Source organism: Bufo gargarizans, chromosome 3, assembly GCF_014858855.1.
Source record: "Bufo gargarizans isolate SCDJY-AF-19 chromosome 3, ASM1485885v1, whole genome shotgun sequence".
NCBI classification, from domain to species: domain Eukaryota; kingdom Metazoa; phylum Chordata; class Amphibia; order Anura; family Bufonidae; genus Bufo; species Bufo gargarizans.
The window spans coordinates 65,639,996-65,662,786 of record NC_058082.1 but is presented as its reverse complement, the minus strand read 5'-3'; the positions used below and the strand labels follow the sequence as shown (position 1 = coordinate 65,662,786).

Genomic DNA, 22,791 nt, shown 5'->3' with positions numbered 1-22,791 from the left:
TCATATTTAAACATAGACTTATGGTCTTGTGCTTGACTGCTGTAGATAAATCTTCGCTGTGCTCCCTTAGCCTGGCCATGACCAAGGGGTAGAAATAGCAGACTACATGGTAGATGATGCCTGTTTCTCTCCTCTATACACTCTACTCTGATACACTTCCTTTTTTAGATCTAACACCCCCCCCCCCCCCCCAAGCTATATAGTTGAGTGGCGCCAGCACCACCTAGGGGCAGACGGGTGAAATTACATTGCCAGCCTTATAACAGGAAATAACATATATTGCAAATACATAAGCAGATGCTTAAAGTGTCCCATTTACACACATATGTGGGACTCTGCAGTAATCTCTGTACAAGCAATGGTAGACAGCTGAACTCACTAATATCCCTAGGTCGTGGTACCAGTTGCATGTGATTAATCCAGTGAGGAGAATGCAATGGAGATGCTTTGATAATTTAGCGAATTTACCTTGAGCAAAGACGCATGGAAGACATTAGAGGATATTACAGGTCAAAACGAATGCTCTCACCAGCTCTGAGTCTGCTGCAGAAGAAGCACACAGGAACTGAACAAACAGGATATGATGTCACCGAAAGGGAGGGGTAGACAGAGAGCAAAGGCAATGGGATTTACATAATACATTCAGGAAACCTATAACAAGAATGACCACAGGGTGGCAGCATTTGATAACATGGTAGTTATATGATAACACAAATACAGCAATTTGTTGTGCCTGTTCGAATACACAAGCCTATTATACAAAGATCAGGAGGAGATCCAAATCTCAAGTACCTTCATGGTTGGGACATGCCTGGTGGCTCAGCTCCTGAATCTAAGGCCTGGCTACATTATGGTGACTTTTTGTAGCGCTACTGAGTGACCGTTTCAGTCCACAAGATTACAATGTAATGTAATATATATAATGGACTGCAGCTATGGCTCACTAAAATCAATATGTAATGCTACAAAAAAAATCGGTGTAGCTTTAGCCTGACCACAGAAACAAGAAGTAATGTTAATAGGGAAATTTTCTAGTCTAGACTATACTGCATTGGTTCCTAAAATGGTAATGATTCAGTAGGAGAAGCCCTGAGAAATGTTTTCTGCTCCTGGGGAAACCTTAATAACTGTTGACCCAAAGAAAATGTATGTAGGCGCTTGTAAAGCATTTTACACTTACAATTAATATTTTGAAATTGAATGACTTCTTTGTCAAGCATCTTTTGAGTTTTCTGTTCTGTGGAGCTACATGGTCACTAGCTTTCATGAAAAGCATTCAGTCCTACAACTTGCAGATTGGGATTGCACCTAAGATGTAATTGTATGACCGTCACGTCACATTTATTTCAATGGAAGTTATGTCTTCATGCAACTTAGTAATACTTAGCCAACAGTTAGGATATGCCATCAGTATTAGATCATTGGATCCACAGCACTGAGGACTCCTGATTGTTTACATGGGGCTGTCTACTTAGTAGAAGAGGTGCAGGTAGATGCAGGGGTGCTGAGATTTGGACGCCCAACAATATAATACTGATGGCCTAACCTGAGGATAGGCCATCAATATACTGAAATTAGAAAACTCCTGTAAATGGATCCCTGTATCGATTAATGGAATGGACAAATCAATTACTTTTTTGTAAAATTTATTAAATTGTAACATTTAGACTTTTTTTTTGTTTCTCTAGCCTCCTGTCTGATTGCTCTTTTAGCTAATGGAATAACACAAGAACCTTGCTACCCCATCAAGAATTTCCCACCTGGATTGAAAGGAATTTTAAACTTATTCAAAATGAGGTTGCTGCGGAGACACTATGGGCCCCTGAAACTTGCTATGGTGGGCGTTGTGTTTGTGATATTTGTATTCATTATGCACAAAGACGTTGGCAGTGGCTCTAAAGATGATCCCTGGTTAAAGAACATTGTGGAAAGAAAAGATCAGGTGCTTGATATGATGATGGGAGCAGTGAACAACATAAGGGACTCTATGCCAAAACTTCAAATCAATGCCCCCAGTGCAGCAAGAAGAACCAGAACAGAAAGTAAATTCATGTCTCCCTGGTTATTACACTCCAGCAGAACTTAAGTCATTTATGGAACGACCACCTCAAGATCCGAACAGCCCTGGAGCTGACGGAAAAGCCTTTAAAAAAGACAAGTGGACACCTGAAGAGACCAAGCGGAAAGAGGATGGCTTCACAAAACATTGCTTCAATGCCTTTGCCAGTGACCAAATTTCTCTCCACAGATCTCTGGGACCTGACTCTCGACCTCCAGAGTAAGTACTTAATAAATATAACCCTGTGAACTAAAAGAGAGTTACTAGAAGAAACTTGAACATTTCTAGCAAGTCTATATAGATTATGCATTGTCAAGTACAGTAAATGTCATCCAGTCCAAATGGTTTCAAGTTTTGTTAGGTTTGAATGACAACACATCTGTTTTTACAGTAATTAAAGATGACCTACAATGACAGTAATATAGGTTGAGTCAGACAAACAACCGGTTCCTCGCTTCCTCTATTGTTTCCTTGTTATGTGACACATTTCATTGTGACTTGAAGAAGAATACAAATTAGGTGTATCAGCATTTTCAGAACCGGGATATGTTCATTACATACTAAAACTCACAACTAGAAGTACAGTCAAGATTAGAAATGATAAAAATAGAAAGCTGTTGAAATTTGCTATAGTATAATTTAATCTATAATTTTAATCCTTCATGAATAGAGGGGGAAAAAAAAGGAAAAAAATGTGAGTCCTAAGAGACCTCTTGAGGCCACTTAAAGCCCTTTTGATTCAGATTGAATCTATTCGGCTGAATGGAAACCGAACAGAATTTTGAGTCATTTGCTCATCTCTATTCACAAAGAACAATCGGCAGAAAAGACCTCATTCGCATTGCAGATTTTTGGACAGTATTGTGCATCAGTATTTGTAGGCCAGCCCATAACCAGCAGAGAGGATCCACAACACAGGAGACATGCAGATGTTTCCATTATATTTTTCTCTTGTTATGATCCCCTTCTGGTTTTGGCTTATGAATGTTTATAAAGATTACTGACCAAAATGCCTCTGTGTAAAAAGTGACCCTAGGCTGGTCTCGCATATGGCCACATTTTGGTGTCTATTAAACGTCCCAACCATGGTCCCCACATACAGAAGATGCCTCACGGACGCTGCAGAAATAGTAACACCAGACAGATCCTTTCTGATTTCCTGGCCTATGCTCAGCTCATGCATTACAATGGAATAATCCTCTTTTTGGGGAGTGTCTGACTTTTTTCTTAAATACTCATCAATGGCTGCCTCATTGTTGACTTGATGTGTCTGCATCTTGAGAACTTGTATTCTATTTCCCTTCTATATGTAGAAGGCTTATGGCACAGATGTGACTTCTAGCCTCCTGTACTAAATCTACCACAAGCCTCCTCTACTGCCATGTACTATTTCTAATACCGGTTATGAGAGGCATTTAGGTTGTGGTTCCTTGGATCCTTCACATCAGGTCAATTTGAGCTTAAGTGGTTGTCTCAGCTAATTAAAAATGTCAGACAAGTAATAATTGTAATCCTTTTCTACTCTCTCCTTTCTCCAGTGCTGTTCTCTGCAGCTTTGGTTCTGTCTTCTGGCTGCTGCTTGCTAGTGAACTGTACCAGTCAATGCCAGTATACAGCACATGACCACTGTCCTCAGCGCTCTACCGACATTGTGATGTGTAGGTGTATGGAATGTCACAGTTGCAGCCAATCATTTTCCTTAGCATTAGACTGCTGAGGAAGGACAGACAGTACTGCAGCAGTAATGTGACGTACATCAGCATGTCCCCACTATGGTATGTTAACTGGCAGTGGCAGGAGGACTAGACCAGCGGCGCCACAGAGAACAGTGCTGGAGAAAGGGGGGAGTATAAGTTGTTGTTGTGGTGTGTGTGTGTGTGTGTGTGTGTGTGTGTGTGTTTTTTTTTTTTTTACTTTTTATTTTAAAGGAGGTTATCCTGGAAATGATCATGAGGTCTTCATTATTACATCTGTGAGGGTTCAAGTCTCAGCACGCTCGCTGATCAGCTTTATCAGAGACACTGCACTCGCCTTCGCTCTGGTGAGCGCTGTGGGCTTTTGGCAGCTTTCCAAACACAGCCCCTTACATCATATAGAGCCTGTACTTAGTATTGGAGCTCAGCCTCATTGTCTTGAATGATGGGGATGAGTTGCAATTTAGTCCACGTGACCGATGTACAGCGACATCACACATCCTAGGAAGGGGCCACGGCGCTCGCAGAGCGTCGGCCTCTTCTAACAGCTGATCGATGAGGGTCTCAGGTGTTGGACCGCCACACATCTAATATTAATGCCCTATCGTGAGGATAGGTCATTGACTTCTTTTTCAGGATGACCGCTTTAAGCTATTGCAGGGCTTTTCTGAAATTTTTTTAAAATTTCGGACAACCCCTTTAACAGCTTGTCACTCAAAGATCCTCTTCATTGGAGTATGCAGGTTTAAAGAGAAATTTGGGGCATGCACACTAACCAGAACCAGTGGGATGCAAGTAATGTGCAATAGCATTTACTTTTCTCACCTTTCTTTGCTTTTGTGAATGGAAAATTTTAATGTCTCGGTATCGACATCGAAAATTACCAAAAATGCAACTATCGCGTCTTTTCAGCAGAATTTTTCATTTTCCAGTATGCAGACAATTTTAGGAACTGAAGCTGTTTTTATGAAACTATTGTGTGAAAGTGTGTTCCCATCAACTTTTATTGGAAGTGATGAAAATCTGTGTTTTTCTGTGTAGTCGGACTTCCCTTTTTACAAGGTTGTAGCTTTCTGACAGTGTATCCAGCCATAAAAGTATTATCTGTTCAAGTAGGAACCCACAATATTGCTGAGGAGCGTTGTTTCAGGTCCAAAAATTGACCTAACGTTCACATCCACTTCCCACATAAATAATTAGGAAGGGCCATAATAGATCATATCCATTCCAATAAGGAATTGAAACTTGGAGTTTCCTTGTTCTTATGTGTGGGGGATCACAATGGTCAAACTAATGCCGGTCATAAATTTTTTTTAACAGACCACAGAAGTAAAAGAAAGTAAGTACAGGACCATGTGGCAGAAAAAAGTATATTTTTAAAGATACACCATTTAAAATCCCTGCCAACTCTACAAATTTCACCCTTTTACAGTGATTTGTTTCATTAGGCACTGGCTGCTACCATGAGCATATCCATTCAATAGAGTGACAGGAAAATGAATCCTATATGAATGTAAATTAAAATGTGTGTGTGTGTGTGTGTGTGTGTGTATATATAAACCTATTACATTCAAAGCACTTTAGCATCCAGGGTACATATATTTGTATATAACCAACAACCTGAGTATGACTGAACAATGATGGTTATTCGAGACCACCTTGGCGTTCGGTAGGCGGCTTAGATGTGTTTTGATCAAAATATATTGACTAAGTGTCTCAGACATTATCATATCAGAGTGAGGACTTAGTACATATATAGTGCTTGCATCTGCTTTAATAAGTGCATTATTATCTTATTTCATGTGGTTTTCTTCAATAATATGGCCAGGGACATCCGCAAATTTGTATCATATCGTGCAGGATGTTTTTATCTTAGTTTTTTCTGTGATTTTTTTGTTTATGTAGTGTTTGCTTGAGGGAGTGGCACCTTCAAGTGTGAATGCGCACCTAGTATCTTGGGAGTAGCATTCCTCTGCACTTTTGCCCCACCTATCCAATGAGCGCCTTAATTAGGTGGTACATATGGCTGTGCTTGCTCCTCCTCCCATTGGTTGCTTGATGCACATGGAGGTTACTAGGAGCAGCACACCATATGTGCGGCGTCTGCGCTCCTGAACATAGAAGCCCAACGGCTTAGGTAGGTTTAGCGTAGGACCGCCTGACCTGAGACCACCTTGGCGTTCGGTAGGCGGCTTAGATGTGTTTTGATCAAAATATATTGACTAAGTGTCTCAGACATTATCATATCAGAGTGAGGACTTAGTACATATATAGTGCTTGCATCTGCTTTAATAAGTGCATTATTATCTTATTTCTGTGGTTTTCTTCAATAATATGGCCAGGGACATCCGCAAATTTGTATCATATCGTGCAGGATGTTTTTATCTTAGTTTTTTCTGTGATTTTTTTGTTATTCAGTGACCATAGTAAGGGTCTTATGTTCCCTCCTTTTGTATCTGTGTGTATCCTATTATAGATTCTACAATCCTATTGAATTGGGGTGAAATACAATACCAGTCAGAGATCATGACAAGAATAGTGCTATTTCTGGGAAGCAAAAGTAAACTGTCATACAACTGATTTAAAGGGAACCTGTCACCAGTTTTATGGTGTCCTAACTAAGGGCAACATAAATAAGTAACTGATTCTCTAAGCAAAATGCTGGGTCACTTTCTTTAATTGACCCAGTCAATCTGCCAACATCTTGTATTGAAAAGCTCCAGCTGATAATGATGAGTCATGAATATTCATGAGCTCCTGACTCTCCCCGCCCACCTGCTGCTGAATGACAGTTTGTTTCCATAGGAATCAGCAGCAGGTGGGCAGGGGAGTGGCCATAGCTCTGAATTAAATATACGCTGGACTCAATGACATTACGCTGGACTCAAATCAGCTCATTAGCATGCGGCATCTTTGTGTGTATATTATGAAGTAACCATCTGTCACACCAGTAAGTGAATACATCTAAGGCACTTTTTAGTAGTTAATGATTGTATATAATTAGTTAGATTATAATCAAATATCCACATGACAGGTTCCCTTTAAACCTGTCCCCTAATATGCGTCACTAGGAGGTTTGTCATTTCTTTAGCTTTTTATTGTCATTTACCTTAGAAAAAGTGAATTGCTCTTTATTTCTGTTCTTTCCATTACAACGTAAGCTAGAGCTCTATCACACAAGCAAGTTTTCCGTCCGTATGTAATGCATGTAGTGAACACATAGCATCCGGACTGAATCCTGACAAGTTTATTTCCATGGGTCTGTGCACGTGAACGTTGTTTTTCGCAAATCATCTTTGCGTTCAGGAAAAATGGGAGCATGTTCTGTATTGTGTGTTTTTCACGCAGCCCTGGCTCCATAGAAGTGAATGGGGCTTGTGTGAAAAATGGAAGGCATCCGGATGCAATGTGTTTTTCACTGATGGTTGGTGGGAGATGTAGATTGCTGCTGTTCAGTTTTTCTTCACGTGTGTGAAAAACGCACCAAAACCGATTGCATCAGCACGGAAAAAAAAAAAATAACACAATGCAGTCGAAGACAAAACTGATTGAACTTTCATGCAAAAACCATCCATTTTTCCCTGGATAGAACCTGTTTGGGTGCAAACTCTCCCCCTGAAAGATGTTGGAGTAAAGAACCTTTGTTGCCTTTACCTTTGTTTTCAGGGTGGCACTAAAGGTGTCTGGCAGCAACTTAATGCCCCCTCCCCAGTAACAGATGAGCAAAAAAAGGTTGATATGGGTTTGGCTCTATAAAAGCAGACAACACCACCTAAGCAGATCCAGGGGACATAATAGACCTGGATGGGGAGGCTCCCTTATAATACCAATGTCAAGGGGCGGATTAAGTGCATGATAGGCCTGGGGCTGTCTACCCAACTTGGGCCCGTCCCTCCATTTGAGTTTAGTTTTTAGTTGTTTTTTTTGTATGAAGAGGCTGTGGTGCTTCATGAGTGCCACAGTCTTTTCCTAGACCATATGACATCTTCAGACTAAAAAAAAAAAAATACCCCAAATTGGGTCCTAAACTGAAAAATTTGGTCTCCATATTTAAAATATATATAATTATAATAAAAAAAGACATGGAGAAGAATACAGCACCACATACCTCTTACATCCAGTGACCTCTCCTGTCATGTAGACCTTCTCTTTCCTCTTCTCCTCCATTTGACCAGGACCACCATTGCAAATTCTTTCAGCCACATCTCGTCTCTACAGTTTGTAACACAGACACGTTAGGTTTTAACATTTTTCCATCAACCTCCCCATCCTGGTCTCCCCACAGTGTCCTCATGCTGCCACTCCCAATACTGTGCCCGTTGTGCTCCCCAATGCCCCAGGTACTATACTGCTCTAAAAATAATGATCCTAATAGACATAATTGGAGTCATTTATCAAACTGGTATAAAGTATAACTGGATTTCCAAAAGAGCTGTAAAAAATGAATGGTGGAACCTGATTGGCTGCTATGGGCAACTAAGCCAGTTCTGCATTACACCAGTTTGATAAATTACCCCAAATGTTCCTATAGTGTCCACAGCAGCTATAATGTCCCCAAGAGTGCTCCCAGTAATAACACCCTGTATAGTGTCCCCAAAAATAATAGAAGTGCCCCTACAGTGCCTCCCCAATAGCAACACCCTCATATAGTAATTTCCCCCAAACTGCCCAATATGGTAATTTGCTCCCACATAGCAATTTCCCCACACTGCCCAATATAGTAATTTTCTCCCACATAGCAATTTCCCCCACACTGTCCCCACATAGCAATTTGCCCCACACTGTCCCTACATAGCAATTTGCCCCACACTGTCCCTACATAGCAATTTGCCCCGCACTGTCCCCACATAGCAATTTGCCCCGCACTGTCCCCACATAGCAATTTGCCCCCACATAGTAGTCCCTCCCATAATAATGTGCCCCCACATAGTAGTCCCTCCCATAATAATTTGCCCCCACATAGTAGTCCCTCCCATAATAATTTGCCCCCACATAGTAGTCCCTCCCATAATAATTTGGCCCCACACAGCCCCCACATTTCCCCCCCGATGTACTCGATGTCTCTTCACTAATATGTCCTCCTGTGTGTGTCCCCCAAAGTAGGCACATGAAATAAAAATTAAAAATAAATTAAAAGCTAAATACTCACCTATGTCCAGGGCCAGGCACTTGCTAGCAGAGGAAGGAAGGATGAGGCAGGCGTGCACACAGTCACAGTGCTGCGTCCCGGCACAGGACGCGCAATGACATCACGCCCTCCTGCGCCGGGAATTCAATACCGCATAGGCCTCAGGCCTACTAGGCCTGAAGCCTATGGCAGTGATCGGCGACGGGATAGGGAGCTATGCGCTCCCGTGCCCCACCGCAGTATGTGGGTGTTCGGGTCGGCGTTGGGCCCCCCAACAGTGCTGGGCCCGGGGCTGCCAACCTGAACGTCCCTATTGTAATCTGCCACTGCCCATGTCCCCTGGACATTTGATGCTACTGGGATCTGTGCGTGAGAGTCCCACCAAAGCAAGGAGATAAGGAAGGGCAGCGGCGACTGGGAGGAAGATGACGGACTCCAGTGCAGGTAGAGCAGCAGATTGTGACATCTCCATTGAGAACACTGAGCATACATTTTGTGTGGGGAGTTGGAAGGCATACTTATCAGCTGAAGGGGCTAGGAATAGATGTTAAGCCAAAAGCTATTGAAGATGTATGGCCAGCTTTAGTCTGTGACTGAAAGGGAATGTGTCACCTATAAAAAATAAATACAATTCTGCCAGTTAAAGGGGTTGTCCGGGTTCAGAGCTGAATACGGACATACCTCCATTTTCACCCAGGCAGCCCCCCTGACTTGAGCATCGGAGCAGTTCATGCTCCGATGCTCTTCTTTGCCCTGCGCTAAATCGCGCAGGGCAAAGGCATTTTTAAGAGTTCCAGTGACGTACCGGGGCTGCCAGGAAGCCCGGTGATGTCACCGGCACTGATGGCCGGACTTTAGCGCTGCCCTAGCCAGTAAAATGTAACTTAGTTAATGTAACTATCACCATTAAAAATAAAATCTTGAAACATTCCCTTTTTCACGCTTGGAACTAGCATCCTGTTTTCTTCTGCTCACTTGTCAGCTTTGCCATATAAACTTGGGCATCTCATTATTAATAATATTAGTCTTATTATTATTATTAGAAAATGGTGGGTGAGGAAATGACCGTTGGAGACTAGATATACCAGGTCTATGTGTGAGTTACAGGAAGGAAGTGTGTATCTTCATATTTATGACCAGTTCCAGGCAAGGTTTAAAAATAAAAGAATTGAAAAAAGACTAAACAAAACTGAACAAATGCTTAATTTTATTTTATTTTCTATTTTATTGATTTTTCAAGATTGAGTGACACATAATACAAAGATTAAAGTGCATAACAAACACAGGTAATCACATAGTTAATCTAGGCGCCTCATCACCAAGTCGCCCTCTCTTAGCTTCGTTGGGTAAAATGGAGTAAGGCGAACTGGACGGTAGAGCTCCAAGAAATGTTGTCTTCTAAGATGTATTACGATGTCTAATAGAATATAATATTGGTTATGAAAACAAAAACAATAGTGGGGATGTGGAGGGGTGGGGAGGGCGAAAGTAATCATGCACTATTATTTAACTGTGGGGACACGTGGACTAAATGGAGTCTGAGAGTTTGTGAAGGAAAGAACTCGTTTTCCGAAATGATGTCCAATCGGCCCAAGTCCGCTGGAAATTTAGGTATGATCTGGTTTTCCAGGCTGAAAATTCCTCCATGTGGTATATGTGGTCCACCTTTTGCAGCCACTGTGATAGAGTGGGGGACTTTGGTTGATTCCAATGTTGTGGAATTGGAGATTTGGCTGCTGATGCCAGATAAAGCACTAGTTTTGGTTTATTTTGGGGAATATCTTGCAATCTGATATATTCAGTAATTCTGATATGGGGGTAGGAAGGTTATGTAGGGAGCAGATTTGTTTAATCAACCCCATAACTTCAGACCAGAAAGGCTGCAGAACCGAGCAAGTCTACCACATGTGGAAATAAGTGCCTTGTGACTGGGTACATTTCCAGCAAATGTCAGAGCCATGGCATTTCATTTGCTTAAGACTTACCGGGGTGAGGTACCATCTTGTGAGTAACTTGAAAGAATTTTCCTGTATTCGTGTGCATCTAGAAATGCCATGTGAAAGTCGGTACAGTTGTTTGATATCTAATTCTGTCCACTTTGTGTCCTTGCTCCACTCCTGAATATACCCTCTGTTAAGGGGGTACTTCAGCTGTTGGAGAAGGTTGTATGTCTGGGAAAGCAAATATCTTGTGGGATGTGTGGTTTCCAACACTTTTCGAATGGCGTAAGGTCTCTCCCGAGATCAGAGTTTTTGAGATAGTTCCGCATTAGTGATCGGATATGTGCTTTTTGTAGTAAATGTAGTGGGTCTTCGCCCCCTTCTATGTTTAGACAGGAAAGTATTGAGATATGCCTTTAGATCTGCTACTTTTAAAGGTGTGTTCGCGAAATTTGGGAGATATAGTTCTGAAAGATCTGCAACTGACAATAATGGAGATAGAGCCGGGCTGAGTTAGTCTTTGAGAGCATGCCAGATCTTGAATGTGGATTTGGTGACCAAATTTTGTGTGCTTAGTATAGCTTGCGGGCTGTCTCTACTCCAAACTAAGGAGCGTAGCGGGATACTTATTTGGTGTTCTTCTGATTTAAAATGTATTGCCGTCTACTCTTACCCAATGTATCAGCGTAGTAAGATGTAATGCTTTGTAATAAAGCTGCAATCTCGTAGGGCCATGCCGCCGCACGATTTATGTTTCTTGATGAGGGAGTATCTGAGTCGAGGTCTCTTGCCTCTCCATAAGTACTTGTTTGTAAGTTTTTACTAATTGACCTGAAGAAGGTAGACGGGAGGGGGATAGGGAGGGTTTGGAATAAAATTTACAAGCAACCTCAGTGCACTCGGATCAAACGTGCCGAGGTATAGCGTCGCACTCCCAAAACAATCAACAAAATACTGTGTGGACAAGGTAGCCTAATAGTCTAAAATGTAACTTTTACTAGATATGCCATTAAAACAATAAATAAATAGAACACAAACACCAAATACAGTGCACAAGTCAAAAAAGACTGAATCGATATTAACACACCCAAATGTTTTCTACCCCTAACATGCGGTCCAGTCTTGCCGCCTTCAGACTAGTCACAATATTAGTAAGGTTCAGTCTTACCGCCTTCAGACGTGTAGATTGTAGGTAAACAACAGGTGTGTGATTAGAGAATATCCTCAAAATGCAGTGGCCAAGGACATTGAAGACTGGTGCTCTGATTATGAGGGTCAAGAGCAGCTATGGGTATGAACATAGAACCTATCCTCTACAAGCGAAGATCAGGGAGGGTCCATGCCAATCTTCCTCGGGGTTGACCTTCCTTGGCGTCTGCGGAACTTGTTACGTTTCTCTGCGCCCCCCCCCCCCGTTTCCCATGGGGGAGGGGGTATGTTGGGTAAGGTGGTAAGATCTTGTATTGAAAACAAATCCAGGATGTTGAGGTCGTTGATCTTCAGGAGTTGCAGGAGTTCTGACAATTCTAAATGATTTCTCAAAATGTACCTTCTCCCTTCTACTGTGAGCGATGGTCCAAAAGGAAAGAGCCATCTGTAGGGTATGTTCTTATGTCAGAGTACAGAGTACTTCTGCCTTGCAGAGAAAGGATCTTGAGATGGGGAGACCCTTGTCTTCATGAGTGTCGCTCTCCATTTCTCGTGTCAGGCGAGAGTTCTCTCTCTGCGCTTCCGCCTGGCGGATTTTTACGCGACTGAGTGGATTTGGTTAAGCTCGATAGTTGGCCCTTCTGTATAAAGGAGTCTAAAGAGCCTGATTGACGCTGTAAAGTATTGCTGCTGGATTTTTGGGAGCCGATTTTCACCATTACTGTCAAGCAGGTAAATATTAGTGATGAGCGGGAGGTGCCATATTCGATTTTGCGATATTTCGCGAATATTCGAATGAATATTCGTGTTATATTCGTCGAAATCGAATATTCGTAATTATTCCAATTATCGCGAATAATATACGATTTTTTTTTTCGCGTATTGCGATTATTTATCTTGATAGTATAAGGCAACGTTCCTATGCTAATTGACTATGGCTAGGCTAATATGTGTATTTTACGAAATTTCGTGATTTGCTCTAACTTCGTCTCTTAGAACGAACAGCCAGGAATCCAAAGGACAGGTAAGAACAACTTTAGAGAAGTGGGAAAGAAAAAAAATATTATAATAAAAAAAAAAATACGAATATTCGAATTCGCGAATATATAGAACGATATTCTAAATATTCGCGAAATCTCGAAATTGCGATATTCGAGAAAAAAATTCGTAATTCGAATATTCGCGCTCAACACTAGTAAATATCTCCTAGAGTGAATAGTTGAATGTAGTTGTACGGTCTTTTAGGTCCCTCTACTTGCTGGTCCCCATGTGCTGGGTCTGCCGGAATTTTTGTATAACATATCGTAGGTCTTATACTGGGCTTAAGGTGTGGATATGTAAATAGAACACTGTATAGCCTGGATATTGGGTCACTGGCCCTTTTAAATGTCCGGTCAGGTGGACAAACCTCCAACTATTGAGTGCAGAAGTCTATAGGATAAACATTAAGGTTAAGCCTTTGTATAGTGACTTTGTTAGGAGAGGCACGAGAAAAGGATCAGCGTACCTGATGGGGGATGCTGACAGACTCTCTCTAGTTTAGGGCAGCTGACCAAGATGGATGCTCATGTAAGAGTCGTGGTTCCTCTGTGAGAGGGATTCAGACTATGTTCAACTGTGTTCTGTATAGTGTGCTGACAGAGGGGGGGTGTCTCACTTACTGTTTCCTTCTCCAAGGTAAGATCGGTGGCACATATGGTATAGTGATGGGAAGTTCGGATCTTTGAGCTGAATCGGTTCATTTGAATCAGCTCATTCAAATGAACCGATTCATGAATCGGATCTTCGGTTCACTTCCTGAGCCGGCAGAAGCAAGTGAACTGAAGATCAATGAGCATGTTCAGCTCATCGAATCTTCGGTTCACTTGCTGAGTCGGCTCTCAAGTGAACCGAAGGTCAGGAGGGACTGGCAAACACAGCTCTGCTGCAGTGGAGCAGACTGTGATAATTGAGAGTTTTAGTTAAAAGAATCGTGTCACCGAGTCCCTACCAGACTTCCTGCTCTGCTACAGCATGTAGCAGAGCTGTGTGTGTACAGGGTGCATGTAGCATGATGCTACACTGCTGCATGCACCCTGTACACACACAGCTCTGCTACATGCTAGATCAATGCCTGCCCCCCCCCCCCCGACGGACTGACGGACTGACGGACTTACAGGGAGCCGCAGAGCAGGGAGCCTGGCAGGGACTCGGTGACTCACGGCTCTTTTAACTCAAAAGAATCAAATGAGTCTCTGACTCATTCGATTCTTTTAACTAATAGACTCAGCCGATTCTCTGAGTCCCTGCGACTCCCCCTGTGCTGGGAGTCAGTGCTGCGGCCTCTGATTGGTTGGAGGGCGGGGAGGGGCGGGGCTAGCATCCACTGCCGGCTCCTATTTCACTGCCTGCTGCTGCCTCTATGCTGATCTGACTGAGCCGTTTCATTCGGATCGGCTCAGTCAGAGGAACCGACTCTTCCGGATCAGTGAACTGAATCGGTTCAAAAGAACGATTCGTTCATGATCCGGACATCACTAATATGGTATAGGCTCCGGTGTTTAGTTTGAAGGGGGAGTCTTCTAAGATGGCCGGCTGTAATGGAAGTGCCGTGGTGTTGTGTGTGCGCGACAGGCCGATTCTGACCAGGCAAGTGGCGCTGGGCAGACGTGGGATCTCCTAGCCCTGTGGGTCTTGTCATCCGTGTGTGCTGGATGTCACTACCCCGCTCCGCCTCCCGGCGCTCGAGTGTCCCGGAAATCGAGGTCTGGGATTAGTAGGCCTTCGTTCGGGCGTCGAAGGTCCGCTGAGTCTTAAAGGGGGCTCTTTTTGTAGCTGATGATGCACTGGGACTTATGGCAGGCAGACTGGGCCAGCAAAAAGACCGTAGTGGGTCTGATGGCACCCGATGAACACTGGTGCTTGGGAGCTCCCCAGAAAGCCGTCCACTACACTCGGCTGCAAGCCACGCCCCCAAAAATGCTTTATTTCTAACGACACCTGATTAATGTCACGACCATTAAATACATTGTCTGTTAATATTTATTTAAAAATGAACACCTTCTAGGAATGACTAGTTACATTGAACTATGAATCCTTTTGAGCAGAGATGCCCAACCTGCATCTCTCCAGTGGTTGTAAAACTACAACTCCTAGCATGCCCGGACAGTCTACAGCAGGGCATGGTGGGAGTTGTAGTTTTACAACAGCTGGCGGCTGCAGGTTGAGCATCCTTGCTCTTGAGCATATACTTGGCACAATAAAATTGAATGTAACTTGGCTTTATTTTGCCTGTGTTTAGGGATAAGGCATTCTCTAGGTTTTAATTGGAGGTTTTCCGGATTAATGATCTTGATGAACTTTCCTTAGGACCGATCAGTCGGGGTCCCATTCACTTGAATGGGAGCTGTGCTGCAGGGCCCTAGACAAGTAGACTTTGAATGGAGCTGTCCTTGTGTCTCCATTCAAAGTGATAATTCCTGCACCAGAACCTTCCAAAACAGCTGATTGTGGGGGTGCTGGGTGTTAGACCCCCCCACCCTATTCACCCATTTGATATTAATGACCTATACAGAAGTTAGTTCAGCAATATCATTAAACCGGGAAATCCATAAGAAAAAATTACAAAGCACATATGTTGTGTGTGTGTGTATATGGACATGATGTATATATAGTTCCGTGAAATTTTTGTCTGTTCAAGTTGGATAAATTCCAGCTCTCTCCATTTTGGCATTGTTTATTTAAACCTGTAGAGCCCCATTTAATTTCTTCAGTGCTATTTCCAAGTGGTGTTGAAACCTATTGAAGCCTCTCAGTTCCATGTTCGTGTATTGGGTTTGGCCAGATTTCATTGTGTGGCTCCAGTTTGGAGTCAGTACAGGCCCACTCTTAGCATCTTGTGAATAGCCCTCAGACCCGTCCGGGATAGCACTGAGACCGTCCTGCTTGGAATATAAAATAATGAGTGCACTGACTATGGCCTGACATCACAATCTCCTGTAAATGCACTTGGCTTCCATTTGGACCTTTATAACTGCACTTTTACATGCTACAGTGGGTCACCAGGCTGCATTTGACAATTGCTGTATCTGTGGGAGCTTTTCTCCAGTAGCTGAAAGATTTGCGAAAGCTCATATTCCACAGCGGGTGTCTGTCCTTGCCTTGGCAGGTGTGTCTGTGACAATGGAGGCAAAAAAAGTAAGATCCCTGCGGGCGCAAGAATGCCTTTCACTAAATCAAATGAGAGCATAAAGGGCCCTAAACCAATTTAAATTGCTGTGGGGAAGTCACCCCCTCTTTAGCAATTTCCCTTTCGAAAACTGAAAAAAAAATCTCAAAACTGTAACAGCTGTCTCCATGGCTGGTCAGAAGGCGGAATAAAAGGAGCATCATTGTTCCTGTTGAAGGCAGCAGGAAAACCTGAGCTCTCATGTGGAACATTTCTCTTGTTTGAAGTTAGGATTGAGGTATGTGGCCTGTAAAGGAATCATTCACCCTGGTGTTGAAAAGCTAGGAACAAGTCTGCAGTGTGGCCGCCCCACAGAGGACAGTACAAACCCTTCATTGGCATTTTTGTTTCAGGGGTTGGGAGCAGAGTCCTATGTTCAGGATACCATTTCAATAAGGTTACGAAATAAATTGACTTAAACCTAACCCTTAAAATGATTTTTCATTTGCATTTTAGATGTATTGAACAGAAATTCAAGCGTTGTCCTCCACTTCCAACCACCAGTGTAATTATAGTATTCCATAATGAAGCCTGGTCAACACTCCTCCGAACTGTGTACAGTGTATTACACACCTCACCGGCGATTCTCCTGAAAGAGATCATTCTAGTAGATGACGCCAGTATAGATGGTGAGTGAAGTCACTACAATTAACTCTGATCTGTCAGTTTGTAATGTGGAAACATAGTTAAAGGGTTATGGACATTTATTGTATATCCACAGGATATGCCATTAATACCTGACAGGTACAAGAACACCTTTGGGATCCACTTCTGTCTTAAGAATGGTGGCAACGCTGTGGCTGATGGCGAGGTGGCAACACATGGCACCTCCATCCTCTTCTATGGCAGTTCTGAAAATATCCAAGTAGGCAATATCAGCTATATTCTGAACTGCCATAGAAGTAAATAGAGAGAGATGTGCATGTGTGGCTTCCTCTGCTTTCATAGCAGCCATGACATGAGGTCAGGGTATCCCCCCAAGTTCTGAAGATAGGTGGGACCTACAACAGTTGGACATTTTGTCATATCCTGTGGCAGTACCATAAATGCCCATATGGTAATGCCTGTTTATTGCAAAAAGTGGGACAGATGGTCATTTAAACCAATTAGATTACAGCTCTCATTCTTCCATTCTTCATATTGCCTTGAAATTTCTAAGTGTTATTACTTAAAAAAAGTTCATTAAATAATTTTCAAAGATGACTTTTTGAAATTTTCCACACTTCTTTTAGAAACCCAACACTTTATATAGTAAATTATCATCCATCATTTTTAGTAATTCTGATTAGAGTTAACTTTTTTTTACTGCCTCAAATATTACTTCTAGTTATGATTATTGCTTATTGGGGACGTTTAACTGAATATATCGCCTGACCTTATTCAGTGTTGGCTCCACCAGATGAGCTCAGTGACCTTTGCAACCCTCCTGCAAAGTTGTATTGGTGAATAAGGGCTCATTCAGACAGCCGAATGCTGTCTGCAAAAATGTGAATCCGTTTTTTTTTTGCGGATTAGAAGCGGACCCATTCACTTCTCTGGGGCCCATTCTATGGCTCCACAAAACAAATAAAACATGTCCTATACTTGTCAGTGAAAATCAGGATGTGGCCACATTGAAGTCTGCGGGTCTGCAAAAATGAGGAATGCAATCCATTTTTTTTGTGGACATGCTGAACTGTCCGCAAAAACGGATCCACATTTTTGTGGACAGCATCCTTTTTTTTTTTTTTTAAACCTCTCAAAGCATAAATCTGTGCTGTGACCTCCAATGACTATATGTTTCTGTATCCATGTAATGGGTAATTACATGCATGCTGGGTCCTCCAGAATGAAGGACTCTATCGCTACTATGCTCAATAGAATTATCTAACGGGGTATGTCAAAATAGGTTTTGCCTGTCAGTTAGACCTGGCATGGGGGGGGGGGGGATTTTATCATTTCCCCCCCATGCCAGTTTTCTGCCCTCACTACGTTCCAGAAAAAGGCGAGTTGCAGGGCAGCAGACAAAAGTACTAAAGCGTTGTAGAAAGCTGTAGAAATGAAATTCTCAGCTGGAGAAGATTTATGAAGTAGTTGCATGTTATTGCTTTTCCTATAGTTTTACTGAAATTAACCTTAACCATATCTTTCACTGACCTCTAAAAGTTATCTCACGTTTGTAACTAAGTGAATGATTCTCCTGCTGGGTCTGCCAGGGCCTCTCTGACAAGTCTAGTTTATCTAGCAGCCAATGTACCTGAGATGATTAGACATATTGAGTTTCCAGAATTAGATGCTGACAAAAGACTTCATTTTCTAATTTTGCTTCTCCGTAGAATGTAATGAACAGAAAGTATTTTGTCTGTTTCTAGATGGGTTTAATTTGATTTAGTACTTGAATTTGTAAAGTCCATTGAAAGGAAGATAATACTGAAGGTATTCACCAGACAGGCTTTAGACATTGCAGAACATTGGGAATTCACTTTAAAACCAGCGACTGATATTCTTAGGGAAAAGTTTGCTCGCTCATTTCACTAACATGTGGGCACTATAGATAAGGTGCAATGCTGTGCATAGGCACAATTATTTTAACCAGAATTCTAGACTTCATGATAAAATTGTGTCACGTATACATACATTTATTACGATATCCATCATAGGGTTCTAAAACGGCAGCTTCCTATGTAGAATTTAGTTGAGAAGCAGGTAAGTACTGGTTTTAATATAGTGATATGACATGTATGTAAACCTTTTTGGCTTCTTTCTTTCTACAGATTATTTGAAGGAAGAGTTGGACAACTATGTAAAGTCCCTACAGATTGTCAGAGTTGTGCGACAGACGGAGAGGAAAGGCTTAATCACTGCGCGGTTGCTGGGTGCCAGTGTCGCCACTGGTGAGGTGCTGACCTTCCTGGATGCCCATTGTAAGTTAAATTGCATCAGCTACTCCTCATTGTTCGAGTCGCTTTCTTATAAATCAAGCGTGAAATGTTTGCCTGCATACAAATACTGTACCTTTTTATCTTGCTCTTTACAGCTCTAAGTATCTGTTAATGTGTTTCACCTATAATTACTGCATTGAGACCATAATTTAAGGTAAAATACATGCAGCAGTTGTCTGAGCACTACAGTAACAAAAGGATGCAAATGAGCTCTTAACAAGCTCTGCCTCTGATGCCACCAGATGTAAGGGCAGCTATCCTATAAGTCAATGTTCGACCCTTTAAATAGGCCTTGAGACACGACTTGGATATTAAATAGGCCAGCACCCCATCTGCAGACAGCTGTTTCAGGGGGATTGCCCATCAACAGTGCAGAGCAGAGAGTACTGGCTTAGCTGGGTAAGAGGCCTAAGCCAGGATTTGGGGGGTACTATCTCTCCTTAGGGAAAGAGCGCCTTAATCAGCGTGAGGAGACTTTTCGTCCATACATGCTCCTCTGGAAGGTCTATTTAAAGGGTCGAACGTTGACTTACAATGGCTCCAAAAATAGTGATTTATTAGTTATCTTAAAACATAACTTTTACTCATGAAATTAAAATAAATAGGCCCAAAATATAAGTATGATAAAATTGTGAGAGCGGCGGTATTACAGGTCAATGTGCACGGCGGCACCCAAACAAAAGATGAAAAAATTGGAAAAAGGTACTCGGCGGCACCTAAAATGAAACCTGTACTTCTACCGCTCTGTCGTCAACGTCCAGGGTGCAGGATGCGTCCTGATGACACCGAAGTGAATGGCTCCAAACCGGACGCTCAGCTGCTAGAGATGGCGGGGTCCAAAGCAACCCTAATTTGACCCTATAGAGTGGTCTAAGGCTTACCATAATAAATAATTAGGGGTAGCAGCCTAACCACAGGGCACTCATCCTTAAAAGGGCGACCCCGTCCGGAACCTCTCCCTGTGACCTGGCCCTGTGTGGCCCTAATCTAGTCCCGCTCCCTACATGCACGTTTCATAGAAATCATCAGGGGAAATTTAAAGGGAGTCTGTCACCACATTTTAGCATGTTAGACCGTTAAAATAGGGTTATGTGATCCAGCCAGAACATAAAAACGGTACCTTTGTGGTAGAAAACGGACTTTTCTTTTTGCCGAAAATGAACTTATAAGATTATGTTCTGAGCCCTCTCAAGTGCCCAGGGCGGTCTCTCAATCCTCGGAGCCCCAGGCAGGCACCTCCTAAACGGCTCATAACCCCGCCCTCCGTGCGCCTCTGCCCGCCCGTTTACTCCCCTCCCCTCCTCTGTCCTTTTCCACTGTGGCTGTGCGGTCCAAATCGTAGCGGGCGCATGCGCAGTAGGTATTGCGATGCCCTGCCAGGAGCGGGCATCGCATTGCGCATGCGCCAGCTACGATTTGGACCGCACAGCCACAGTGGAAAAGGACAGAGGAGGGGAGGGGAGTAAACGGGCGGGCAGAGGCGCACGGAGGGCGGGGTTATGAGCCGTTTAGGAGGTGCCTGCCTGGGGCTCCGAGGATTGAGAGACCGCCCTGGGCACTTGAGAGGGCTCAGAACATAATCTTATAAGTTCATTTTCGGCAAAAAGAAAAGTCTGTTTTCTACCACAAAGGTACCGTTTTTATGTTCTGGCTGGATCACATAACCCTATTTTAACGGTCTAACATGCTAAAATGTGGTGACAGACTCCCTTTAAGTAGGACTTTTTGAACAAAGACGATTGGGTGATACCAGGTATAACACATAGCGCGGGTGCGACCTATTGCCCGCGGCTACTGAGATGCCCGTACTATGGTTGAGGAGCGTTATCTAGTACTCCCTCCAGCATTCCACATAGTTTACAGACGATCATACAGGTGTGTTATACCTGGTATACGATACATAGTGACGCCTATCTAGAGGATTAATGTCCATTTTTGTCAGTCGAACATTGACTTATAGGATAGCTGCCTTACATCTGGTGGCATTAGACGCAGAGCTTGTTAAGAGCTCATTTGCATCCCTTTCTTCCCAGAATTCCAGTGGAGCTTGTATGGCCTAAATCAGGATTTGGTGGGTACGATTTCTCCTTAGGGAGAGAGCACTTTAATCGGCATACATGCTCCCCTGGAATTCTGTGAAGAAAGGGATGCAAATGAGCACTTAACAAGTCCTATAAGTCAATGTTCGACCCTTTAAATAGACCTTCCAGAGGAGCTTCTATGGCCTAAAAGTCTCCTCACGCTGATTAAGGTGCTCTTTCTCTAAGGCGAGATAGTACCCCCCCAAATCAGGACTTAGGCCTCTCACCCAGTTAAGCCAGTACTCTCTGCTCTGCACTGATGAGGGGCAATCCCCCTGAAACAGCTGTCTGCAGATGGGGTGCTGGCTTATTTAATATCCAAGTTATGTCTTAAGGCCTATTTAAAGGGTCGAACATTAACTTATAGGATAGGTGCTTTACATCTGGTGGCATTAGAGGCAGAGCTTGTTAAGAGCTCATTTGCATCTCTTTGTTCCTAGAATTCCAGAGGAGCATGTACGTTCTATAAGTCTCCACACAGACCAAGGCGCTCTCCCGAAGGAGAAGTTGTGCCCCCCCCCAATCACTACAGTAAGGAGACTTGAGCATTGGTTTAAGGATTTATCCTTACTTAAAGGAAACCTGTCACATTCAACGTGGTATTTGAGCTGCAGGCAGCATGTTACAGAGCAGGAGGAGCTCAGCAGATTTTTATATATATATATATATATATATATATATATATATATATATATATATATATATTGAAACTTGTAATTTATTTATTTAAAATTCTACTCTTTCTATGGTTGGGAGTCCAGTGAGCCAGGATTTGAACAAATAAAGTTTAAAGGCTGCCAGACAATGTGCCTAATTTATGACGAGACCTGTGCCTTGTCATAAATTAAGCGCACCCTCCAGCAGCACAGAGTGGATATCTAAGACCGGTATTTTATGACCACCATTTTGTGAAATACAGCTGTATGCCACACAACAAATATTTTATGACTTACTGTATATGCCATAATCCTTACAAATTGGCCATCCCCTTTGTTATACCTATGTCTTCCAATAAAATGATATATCAATGTGATCCACTCACCCTGCTCTGTAATATCATGCCAATATAATGAAGAGCATTTTCCAGGTTGGCTTTGACATCTGCACAGTATGAAGAGAACTGCATTTTTTTTCTCTTCATTCTCTTTTCTATACAATTTTTTCCTATCGATTTCGGTGAGGAAAACTGCATAAAGTAATTGCAATCATCATTACCGAAAATGCAGAAGACAATTTTGACAAATAGGTTTAGCAATATGCGGTCACTTACTCTAGTTGATAGAATTTTCTTTGCTCTCATGGTAACTATTTTGAGTGGCCGTTAGGGAGTCAAAACAATCTACTGTGCACATAAAATGCACAAGTACGTCAGAAAGTATTTAGTAGTTTTTAATTAATTGGCAGACTGGCTAATAATGATTAGGAAGAGTCAATATTTGTCTGAAGGTAAATGCCACACTATTACAAGTGCTTGAATAAGGGCGGGGGAGGGAGTCATTTCATTTATTGCCTAAGGACACACAATGGTTCTCTGCATACTCAGGATAGTGAAACCTGTTTTTCCTTGCGTTACATTTCCTCATTCTTTGTGTTGCCTAACAACACAGGATAA

General features: G+C 42.6%; 1 protein-coding gene across 1 annotated transcript in view; it reads left to right on the top strand.

The window, feature by feature from the left end:
• LOC122932583 (polypeptide N-acetylgalactosaminyltransferase 6-like) overlaps window positions 1–22,791 on the top strand; it is a 76,749-nt gene that overhangs the window by 26,734 nt on the left and 27,224 nt on the right. Inside the window, 4 exon segments of the mRNA XM_044287076.1 lie at window positions 1,689–2,017; window positions 2,019–2,278; window positions 16,634–16,806; window positions 18,931–19,080. Of these exon segments, the coding sequence (XP_044143011.1) occupies window positions 1,793–2,017; window positions 2,019–2,278; window positions 16,634–16,806; window positions 18,931–19,080 (808 nt within the window). The 5' untranslated portion in view covers window positions 1,689–1,792.